This window comes from Podarcis cretensis, assembly GCF_951804945.1.
Source record: "Podarcis cretensis genome assembly, chromosome: 14".
NCBI classification, from domain to species: domain Eukaryota; kingdom Metazoa; phylum Chordata; class Lepidosauria; order Squamata; family Lacertidae; genus Podarcis; species Podarcis cretensis.
The window spans coordinates 42,819,596-42,831,187 of NC_137183.1; the positions used below are offsets into that span (position 1 = coordinate 42,819,596).

Below are 11,592 nucleotides of genomic sequence, written 5' to 3' on the forward strand. Positions count from 1 at the left end.
AACTCTTTGGGTAACGAGCTCCGCTAACCTGGAAGTAGGTGTTCTGGGTAGCAAACCTTGCCCCGGGATGCGAGTGGAAGTCACACGCTGGCGGTGTGGCAGCAGTGGGAGGCCCCATTAGCAAAAGCGGGCCACAGGATAAGAATGGTTCCAGGTTAGGAACGGACAGCTGGAACGAATTAAGTTCATAAATGGAGGTACCACTGTATATCTGCACATCTGTAGTGACAAAATGCAAACTGTATTTTTAGGGAATTGTCAAACATCTGCAGATTCAGCCCAAGGACCTGGAAGTGTACATTGAACAGATGGAGAGAGTGTTGCGGTGCTATCTTCGAAGAGTCCAGTGGCTTCTGTCAGGTGTGTACTACCTCTAAGAAGGAGAAGTCGCTGCAGTGTTGAATAATATCTGTTTATTGCCCTAGGATAGAAAGCTAATTCACGCAGCCTTGGGAGGGAAGTTTCCTTTCACTAGATAATGGATTGAGGCTGATAGAGAATTAAGTGGTCTAAGATAATCCAAGGTGTTTGCGATTAAGCAAGATTTTGAACTCAGTGTTGTCCTGCTCAAAGCCAGAGCTCTACTCAGTGCACTAAACTTTATCTCCGTCTCACCCACAAATTGCCTTCTACAGTCCCCCCAGTAATTCTTCATGTATAAAGAAGATAATATATATTTTGACAAAATTGGATGGGTATATATTACCTCCCCAGCCAACCTTGAGTCACTCCATGAGGCAGCACTGCCTCTCAGGCTGGATCTACACTGATCTTCTAAACGTTATAAAATATAATGTTCTATAATGTTTAATGGCAGTTTCCCTTTGCCGGGGGCTCGCTGCTCTGAAGCGGCCTCTGGTGTAACATTTTAATAACACATTTTTTAATGTTATAAACGATGAGTGTAGATCCGTCCTCAGTTTTCTTCTCTGTAATCTCAGGGTTGTCTGTTGTAGAATTCAGCAGGGAGGAGGATGGGAACAAAACTAGAATTAGTTGCCTCTGCCTGTCATTGACTGTGGCTCCTCCAGCTGTTGATCTTCTTGACCCACTAGCCCTAAAGGACACATCTCTGCTCTAAACCTAACGGAGAGAAGGCTTTGTTTTGTGTGTGGTGGTAGCAGCAGCAGCAGCAGCTGCTCTTACAGCCACACCCCTAGAGCTGACTCTTCCACCATGGAGTGGCCAGCCAAAGGATTCATGGAGAAAGCACACTTAACATTCCAGGGGTGTTCATAGGAAGCAGAGTTTGACCAAAAGACAAGACCAGCATTGCTCCTTTCTTAAGACATTGCATGAGAACAGCTAACATTTTGCCATTGCAATAGTTGTGAGATAGAAATTACAGAGGAGAGGTGATAACTATTTGCAAGTCGGCTTCCAACATTTGAATAGCCCATAGCTCACATGAAGTTTATTATTAGTTAATATTATCACTGTCATTTTTAAAAAACTATGAGTGAGAAATGAATGGTAACCGGTGCAAGGCCACTTGAGTTTAATTACTGAGCTGAGAGACAAGCTAGATGCAGTGGTGACTAGGGATGGGATTCACTGTCCTGCGGCTGTTGAGTTCCACCCACCCCCACATCATCTGTGTGCAAACACACTCAGTTGAGTTTTGTGTTTTGTAAAATGCATGTCAGCTCAGCCCATAATGGCCTTCAATTCCCCTGTGTTACAAAAACTAAGGGTGTTGCGGAGTGAAAGGAACCTTACAAAACGGGACAGAAGCAGTGACATTATAACCACGAAAACAAATGCAGTAACACCCCTCCCCATCTGAATGTGCAGCCTACCTGCTCATTTCATTTCTTTTTTTAAAAAATAGGTAGTCGTCGATTGTTTGGTGTCGTTTTGGAAGCGAATGTTTGCATCCTGATTGATACGTCTGGTTCCATGGACCGTTCTTTGCAGGAGGTCACAAAAGAGCTCACCTCCCTTATCTGGGAACAGCTGAGGAAGAATAATGTGAAGTAAGGAAGGTGCAGAGGTGACCTTAAGATGAGGGAGAAATGCAAGTCAGTTCAGATTTAATGGCAAACTTATCGAATTTGCTCTTTCCGAAACAATTTGAAAACCGAAACACAGCCATGCTTATAAATTCACACGTATCCAAATTTTGCAATGCAGTTCTCCATCTATTGTTTACCAAAATACATATGTTAGGGGGAAATGTGCACAAAAATGAAAAATAGCATGCATTATAGTAGGAGAAATTGCTTACAAAAATATGTCCATAAATCAAGACTATATACAAAAAATGTGTTTATAAGGTGAAATTTGCACTAAAATGCTGAAGAATTTTCATGAGGATTTTTTTTTTTAAGAATCTGCAAATTGCTGCAGAAATGTGGAGAAGTGAATTTAAGATTAGAAAAAAGGAGTTGTTGAGAGGACCCTGTTTTGGGGTATCAACTTGCTTTCCCACCATAGTACCCCCCCCCCCCCTTATGGATATTCAAATGCTCTCATATGGCTTTCCTCAAGTGTTTCTTCTCAGAAAGGATAAAATGTTGATTTAGTTACATGTAGTGACTGGCTTGTGTTTTGGTCCTTCTAAGATGTATCTGAAGAAAGCTTATACCAATAACAAACTTAGTTGGTCTCTAAGGTGCTACTGGAAGGAATTTTTAAATTTTGTTTCTGGCAGCCCAAATGATACAACCATGCCTGTTTCCACCAGCTACTGCACGATGGCATGTTTCAATTTCAGTAACTCAGTTAGGAGGGGTTATTATCTCTAATTCTCCACCCAGAACGTGTGGGAGATTCCCATAGGAGATTATAATTTCACGGCATAAATAATCCTTTTTTTCTTTCTGGTTTTTAATCAGTGCATGCATCTTTTGCAATATCCTTTTAACACTCTTGTGCAAGCCTTAGTGAGGCAAGAATCATTGCATAAATCAGGCGCCCCCCCCCCCCCAGGACCAATACCAGTGATTACATAGGACACGTAGCTTAGGTCAAATCAGGCCACGACTTTATTGATTACATATGAAAAGGTTTGGCAAGGCATTGGAGAACCGTTTGAGCATTAGGCAGCCTACTGAGGTTTGGGGTCAACCCAAGGCAAAGAGGACCTAATGACACACATCAAATAGGTATCCCTTGCAGGGTTGCCATCTCAAGGAGTGCTATGGCCTAGCCCCCACCTGGCCTTCTGGACAGAAGCAGCTTCTCCTGGGTCCCTTTAATGAGATACACCTGCAGGCTACAACCTCCCCTCCACCAAAGACTTACCCAATGCCTTAATCACCAAAGTTGTAACAATTGATATGAGGTAGGTGAAAGCAAAGGACAGAGTCAATATGTCCCTTGGGCAAATTCCTACTGGGCCCTGAATACAGCAACCAACAGTTAACCATAGCAAGGTCAAGCACTACACAATAGCCACCACACAAAGGGCAGAGGAAGATTCTGCGACAAACTGGACAAAGAAGTGGACTAGGCCCCTGGTGCTTCTCCTGTGTTGGATGAAAAGGAGAGAGAGAGAGAGAGAGAGAGAGAGAGCTGGGTGCCATCAGCCATGTTTAATGATAACCTCCATCTTTATGTCCAGGCCAAACCCAGTGGTTTTGTTTCTAGCAGAAAATTAACTACAGCCTCAGGAACACCTGCCTGGGCATTAGGCAACCAGCTTAGATAATACAAAGAGGCACATTTCACGGCAAAAAGCTTGTGGGTGGAGCTAAATGTTTTCTTTTGCCCAACGGATTTTGCATGCCAGTTGAATGTTGAAAGCTGGGCTTTTCTCAGCTCCATAGTTGATATGGCAGTCTTAGCTGGCTTAATGTTTTGACGGACACACCTCTTTCTCATCAGGTTCAGTCTCATCAGCTTTGCCGAAGATGTTGACGTTTGGCAGGAGTGCCTTGTGGAGGCCACAAATGAAACATGCCATGACGCTGTACAGTGGCTGTCAACATTTCACGCTCATGGGAATACATCCATTCTCAAGGCTTTACGGGTTTGTTAAGCAGGGCAGAGCGTTCTGTGTGCACCAGGGTCCCTGTGGCAGAGAGTGGGTGTCTCCCTACTGAAGACCTCTAGCTGGCATGCAGCTATTACTGTGGCTCCATCTCTGTTCTGCTGGAAGTTTCCGCCTCCTAGAAAATTCCAAATGAGAGTCCACCATTTTGTTTGTGACTTGTTGAGCTTGGAGGAAGGGCAGGGACTAAGCCATTCGAAGAGTTAGGTTTAGCATTGTGCAAACAAAGCTGCGAAGCATAGACAGCTAGAAAGAGCCAATTATTCCCCCTGATTGCCTGTGGGGTGAACTATATTTCACCATAGTGTGCTTCTGCATAACCTGATTATTATATAGGTTATGCCATTCTGCTCTTTCAGAGAGCTTTCAGCCTTCCGGAGGTTGAGGCTTTGTACGTTCTGACTGATGGAAAACCAGACACCAGCTGCAGTTTGGTCCTGAAAGAAATTGAAATGCTTTTGAAGAAACGAGGAATTATAATCCACACTATTTCGTTTAATTGCTCAGACAGGTATGTTTTGCTTTGCTGGGAAAAAAGTTGGCTTTCTAATCTTTTTTTTTGTTGACATGAGGGAAAACATGGATGAAGCTGACAATGGAACAGAGGATTCTCCATTTCCAAGAGATCTTCCACTTAAAACTGCATGATCCGTAAGGTTAGGACTGGAGCTGCACTGGTTTTGAAAGTTTCCCCAAACTGCATCATCCCATGCACAAGAGGGAGGGATCAGCAGGCTTTGGGACAATTCAAGGTTCACAGAACTAGCCAAAAGAGAGAGGCATACCTTTATGGGGAGAAACTCAGGCAGTCAGAACATGCTCAGAATGCTCGCTAACAGTGAGAGATGGGTGAATAGAAAACCAGAGGGGTCCAATATTCTTTTAATAAAGTGCATTCATTTAAATGTTTAACTACTTGTTTTAATAAACAAAAACCAAGAACGAACCTCACTCTTAATGTTCCCAGGGACTTGGTTTGATCTGAAACCAGAAGTTACAAGCAAATGTACAGTACAGTTTATTAAATTTGTGAGGTCCATGCCTTTACACAAAATACCATAAAACATTATTAAAAAGATAAACAATAAAATTATAAAAATAAGCTAAAATTCATGCCATGCGGTCCCAGCAAAGGAAACTACCCAAAAAACCCCACCATTCAGGAAAGAAGATACAGCAATAGGTTAGGAGAGCAATGGGAGGGACCTCACCATTTCATCCAGGAACCATACCCTAGTTTTCATAGCCTTCACCACAAAGACCGCTACCACATGAGAAATCCGTGGATCAGCGTCCACCAGTAAAAACTTTACTTGGTCCTCAGAGTTGACTATTGATTTTGGAATAGTTTGTAACATCACATCCCTGAAGGCTGAATAGATGGGATAATACAACATGTAATGTGTGAGATCCTCTTTGGTTCTCATATGACAAGGACATATACGCTGCTCTACTGGGATTTTTGCATATCTGCCTGACAGATAGGCCGTGGGAATGGTTTGAAAACGGGCCATGGTGAAAGCTCTCCGAAGGGTGGGATTGGTGATATTCGCCAAGTAATTGGCGCAGGTTTTGACTGTTTTCAGTCGGGGAAACCAGTGGGAGGACCCTGGGTTCTGTATTTTTGTGATGTCTAACAGGGCGTCTCTCTCCAGGATCCATTCCCGAACTTTGTCCGGGCTCCACAGTTTGAGAGTATTAAACTTCGGTAGGGTGTATCTAACCAGGATCTCAGATAGGTTTTGACGCCAAGTGGTGTTCATTTGAAGAGATACAAAGGCTTGTTTGGCCAATAAGGTGTTTGAAGTGTTTGCAAAGTTGATGTAAAATCGTAGGAATCTTAAGTGGGCCCTGGCAGACACAGAGGGTAATCCAACCTCCACCCTCAAGAAAGCTGCCGGGGTTCCTTGAGGAAGGCCTAGAATCCTCTTGAGATAATAATTTTACAAGCAAATGTGAATTATTTCTCTGGGCAGGGCTGATGCAACATAGCAGCGATGTCACCCACATTGAAATGACATTCTTAGAAGAGATGTGATGATAACACTCAAACCTATTTGAAAGATAGTACAAAGAACTCTCCCCACCCCCATCCCTCTTGTCTTCCACAGAGCAGCTAATGACTTTCTTAAGAAACTGGCCTTCCAGACGGGTGGGCGCTACCATCGGTGCCACGGGGATGTGGACGGACAGATGGCAGCACATCGACTACTATCGGAAGGCTTTAAGGACGAAGATGTATGTTGAGTTGATGTAGCTTCTCCTGCTGTACCTTATTTTTCACTCCGGATCCCAGCACATGGGATCCTGTGTAGTACCATGAAAGTCTGTCTGGTCCTTTGAGCTGCTAAGGCAAGCATGGGAATCTTGATATGTACCTCCACCCATCAACAAATAACAGGTTTTTCCCTCCCTGTTATTCCAAAAAGAAAATCTCCAGAGAGTTCCTTTTGGGTCATAGCTCATTCTGCTTTTTTGAGCAGTTTCACATGGCGAGTCATTTATGGAAGGAGAGGCTTCCCTTCTGGCTTTGGCAACCACAAACAAATTGACATGGGAATATGACTGGTTTCTTTGGGGCCTCCTCCGCCCTCACTGACGTCCTCTTCAGGCACCAGGGAGGGTCTTCTTGTGAGCGATGAGAACTCGCCAGCTTTCCCCCTCCATTTCTGGGTCTGAATGATTTATTTCCCAGCACCGCACATGTACACAGTCGTGTGCAATTCGCTCACACTTAAGTGGGGAGACGCCTGTATGTGTGGTTTGTCTCTGCCACAAGTAATCCATTCCAGTGGAGTCACTTTAAAAGCCTAACCTTTATAGACTCCTGTAAATGACTCCAAGTCATTTATAGTCAACTCCTTTTAAAAATATTTTGAATTACAGGTTCTCATTTCTCTAATGCCAATGCCTATTTTATTGATGTGTTCAAGTGCTGTAATCTTAGCCATTTCAGATTGATCCCATATTTTCTTAATCAACTCTGTTTTACTAGTGGTTTTTTAAATACCCTTCCATAACATAGCAAATACGTTTCTTGCATTTGTAATTACATATAAAACTGCCTTGTGTTTATCCAGGCTAATAACTATTTTTACTGCATCCAGTAAATTTTGCAATGGTTTGGGTTTAAGGTTTAACTGGGAAAGTGTCCTTAATCAACTTTATCACCAGACTTCAAAAACATTTTGCTTTCTGATTTTTCCATCACCATACATGAGCAAAGTCTCCCTTTTCCTCCTGACAAATTCAGCATTACCTTCTCTATGCTGCCATATGCCCCCTTAAAACAGTTTTCCCTGGTTGCAATAGAAAAACAAGATAAATAAATATCATAAACATTCCCATAGCTCTTCAGGAACAGTCATTTCTCTATCTCTATTCCACTTAACCTTTTTATTTATTTATTCCGCCTATCAGGAACCGGATCCTAGTGTGAACCCTGCTTTGGCAAATGGGGATGTAGGCTGGGGACTTGGGCTGTGTTAGGGAGTGGAGCCGACAGAGTGGGATAGGCTTCCCGGATCCATCCCTTGCCCATTTAAGCAGTCCACACCTGGGGCACTACCTGTTTGTATGCTTCCTGTACACATAGATGAACCAATTTAAGAGGGCAAGGCAAGCCCAGGGCATTTCTGCAGATAGACAGACGTATCAGTTCTCTAATTTTCTGGTTCATAGTTGTGCCTATGAAAAGTGAGGTGAGATTAGAGCTAGTCAGATCTGTCCAGTTTGGTTTCTCTCACTTCCTCATTTTTCTGCTCTTCAGTTCTCTCTCTACATTTCTACATCATTTTGTAAAAACGTTTTATTTTCTTTACCGATAAATTTCCATCCATCCAAAGACATGTATTCTTTTTTCTTTTTTCAGGATCCAGCTTTCCCCTTGTTTGAAGGAGATGATTTAAAGAAACTTGTTGATGAAATCGCAAAAGCTAGGAGCTATTTAACACAGGCCAAGTTCTTTAAGTGAGTGGCTATCTGTTGGCTTTCGGTAATGGCAAATTTTCCTAAAACATGACTCTTTGTTACAATGGCCACTAATTCCTTGCTGATCAAGGAATTCATGCATTGCATGGATAAAGTGGGTAGATAAAAGATTTTCTCCCTCTCTCAAAATGCTGGAACATGTGGCTATTCAATGAAGCTGAATATTGGGAGATTCAGAACAAACAAAAGAATGTACTTCTTCATAGTCAATGTACTTCTTTCATAGTTAAACTATGGAACCTGGGCTCCCTGTTTTTAGTTTAATTCTTCCTATTCTAATTTTTTAAAATGTATTCATACTTAAGTGTGCTTTTTTATGTGCACCATTCTTTTCAGTTTTTCATATTTTGATACTTATATCAAATATAAATCTACTTGGTTGAAATAAATTAATTGTCTCCTATTTCTTTTGTTAGATCGCTATTAGAAAAAAAGAACATAAACCAGAAGGACCGCTGCCCATGAAACAGTTGCCTTCAGGTATAATACTTTTTTAAAAATCCTCTGAAATCATAGAATTGTAGAGTTGGAAGGGACCACGAGGGTCATGTAGTCCAACCCCTTGCTATGCAAGAATCTTTTGCCCACCGTGGGGATTGACCCTGAGATTAAGAGTCTCATACTCTACCAACTGACAAAATGTCTACTGTAGATATGCTTTCCAAATGACATTGCTAAGTAGACTCAGGCTTTGGATTAGCAACAATGGTGACCTTACTACAGGTGTGCTCAAGGGGTGTGCTGAGGGTGCTCAAGCACCCGCTAAAGTTTCAAGAAAGTGGATATCAAGGAACACAGATAGAGATGCAGGCAGAATAAAAAGGCTGGAATTGAGGTGTGGCTTCTGACCAGATCTGTCTCAGGGAGTGATTGGCTCCAGCAATTGCAGTAAGGGAGAAAAAAGGAGTCCTTCTCCCTCCTCCACAGACAGAAGCCTTTTTCTGCATCTGTTTCTTGTCTCATTGCTCTGTCTCTGTCCAAGCTCCACTTTCCATCTTTTGCGGAAAGAAATCTGTGAGAGTGAGGGGCTGCTTTTGCAGCTTGCAAGCAAGGAGGAAAAAGAGCCACCCTGCCCTCTGCCCTCCAAATCTGCTTGACATGATGATGATGATGATGATAATTTATTATTTGTACGCTGCCCATCTGGGCAGCTTCCAACAAAGATTAAAAATAGGTAATAATAATAATAATAATAATAATAATAATAATAATGTCACACATTAAAAACTTCACAGGAAAAATCTTCTGTTTTGACTTCTTGACTACTCCTGTTGTGGTTATTTTGTTAGCATTTTGCCTACTTACCTCTCCCCTATCCTTATTTGTTTGTCTAATCATTTGCGCTCCTTCCTTCACTGAAATAATAATAATAATAATAATAATAATAATAATAATAATAATAATAAATTTTATTTATATCCCGCCCTCCCCAGCCGAAGCCGGGCCCAGGGCGGCTAACAACACCAAAACAGTGCAACATTATAAAAACATTATAAAAGTTAATTAAAATCCAAATTGATGGCAACCATAAACTAGAGTTTTGTAAAGATTGCCAAAGGAGGGGGTCAGGCTGCACCCTGACCAAATGCCTGGTGGAACAGCTCTGTCTTGCAGGCCCTGCGGAAAGATGTCAAGTCCTACAGGGCCCTTGTCTCTTGTGACAGAGCGTTCCACCAGGTTGGAGCCACAGCCGAAAAAGCCCTGGCTCTAGCTGAGGCCAGCCTAACCTCTCTGTGGCCTGGGACCTTCAAGATGTTTTTATTTGAAGACCGTAAGTTCCTCTGTGGGGCATACCAGGAGAGGCGGTCCCATAGTTACGAGGGTCCTAGGCCGTATAGGGCTTTGAAGGTTAAAACTAGCACCTTAAACCTGATCCTGTACTCCACCGGGAGCCAGTGCAGCTGGTATAGCACCGGATGAATGTGATCTCGCAGCAAAGACCCCGTAAGGGGCTGTCCACACCTATGGGCCATACCATTAGACAGAGTAAGATGGCTGCCTGGTGTTTTTCTTAAAAAGCAGGTTTTCTAACTGCACAAATTCCCTATCAGACACCCAACACTAAGAAAATCAAAGGCCAAATTAACTCAAAGGATGCTTTGCTCCTCACTTAGGTCCTGTATCAGGGGGCCATTTCCCCATAGGAGTAATTAGTTCTTCTGGGCTTAAGGAGCTGGGTGTGTAACCATGAATATAGGCAAAACCTCACTCAGATTTTAGTTGCTTTTTGCACCAGGGTCTTAGGCAGAAAGTTTGCTCCCATCACCTGACCAGTTTTTATTAAGGGATGTTGTTTTTTAACAGGACACGGAGACAGCAAAGGAGGACTTAATGGAACTTTATCAGCTCCATATCTGGGATGGCAAATGCGTCTTCATGAATCCACAAATCCTTCAATGAAAACGAGTGCACCTTTCAGCTGGGTTTTCATTCTGATTTGTTTGCTTTTCCTCAAACATTTGTGCCATCCAGAACTGGGGGGCAGTGTGAGTGGCTCCAAAATCCAGCAGACACGTTCCTGATTGATCCCCCCGTTTGATCTAGAAAAATACAATTAGACACTTGAGTATGATCAGACCGCATCTGAATGAGAGTTGCACCGTGTTCTCCAATTGCTTGTTTCAGCAGCAGCAGCTTGCCCAGAGGTCTGTAAAGAATTGAGTGCATTGCAAAAGCTTGGGCTGATCTCAGGAGCCTTTCAAGGAAATGCAATTCAAACGCTTGCTGCAAACCAGCACCGTCTCTCATAAAGAAGGACGAAACATTGTAGTCTGGGTGCCATATCAAATGGAGATCCTAGCTGTCCTCCTCCTAGACTCTTAGCCAAGGAGCAAACTGGAATCACAGAACCCATGATTGCTGACACAGAAGCATCATGTGGTTTTAAAACTGAGGTGAACTTTCAGTCATGTGAAATTGGCACTAGAAATGGGACCAAGGCAATGTGACATATGCTGATGGGAACCAGCTGTACTGTTTGCTAACTGCCATGTGAAAAATTTCTTCATATGGGGCGTCCCCCTCTCCCCTTCTTTCTCCCTTTATTCCTCTCTTCTAAAGATTGGGAAGGTTTTGCCATTCATCTTTTTAAAAGAACACTACCTCTAGTCCTTGATAAGATGAGCCCAGCTAGTTTGTGATTTTGATTAAGTGCTCTGCATTAATAGAAGCCCACATTCTGTCAATATCTTGTAAAGCTGTGGATGGGATCCAATGCTGGCCGGCGTAGTCCCATTAAAATCAATTCAGCTATATAAGTCCACTGTTTTGTTTGGGGCTTTTCTGAGTGTGACTTGGTTGGATATCATCTCCTGTTTCTGGTTGAACATATATTTTACCCACATTAGCGTTTTGCAAAGGAGAGGAACAAAGTCTCCATAGTGTCATGAACAAACTGGAGTCTCCAAACTCAATAAACCATTGTATTTTTCTGACTGTTGAATGTCTCTGTTGGTCATCCAATTAGGGAAAGGGTGGTGGTTAAAAGGGTGGTGTGTATTAATTTGCATAATGGTAATAATAATAATAATAAATTATCTACTCTATATCTTGGGGAGCAGTTTGTCTATTTGTTCTCTATGCGTTTCAACACTTCTTAAGAGATCGTT

The 11,592-nt window shown here is 42.5% G+C and overlaps 1 protein-coding gene across 5 annotated transcripts in view; it reads left to right on the top strand.

Annotated features, from left to right (window-relative positions):
• VWA3A (von Willebrand factor A domain containing 3A) overlaps window positions 1-11,244 on the top strand; it is a 55,815-nt gene extending 44,571 nt beyond the window's left edge. For all 5 annotated transcript variants that reach the window (XM_079953679.1, XM_079953675.1, XM_079953676.1 and 2 more), the window contains 8 exons: window positions 252-360; window positions 1,832-1,976; window positions 3,829-3,973; window positions 4,354-4,505; window positions 6,106-6,232; window positions 7,866-7,963; window positions 8,401-8,464; window positions 10,289-11,244. In XM_079953679.1, coding sequence (XP_079809805.1) covers window positions 252-360; window positions 1,832-1,976; window positions 3,829-3,973; window positions 4,354-4,505; window positions 6,106-6,232; window positions 7,866-7,963; window positions 8,401-8,449 — 825 coding nt within the window. In that variant the 3' untranslated portion in view covers window positions 8,450-8,464; window positions 10,289-11,244. The remainder of the gene's footprint in view (window positions 1-251; window positions 361-1,831; window positions 1,977-3,828; window positions 3,974-4,353; window positions 4,506-6,105; window positions 6,233-7,865; window positions 7,964-8,400; window positions 8,465-10,288) is intronic.
• Window positions 11,245-11,592: the final 348 nt, after the last annotated feature.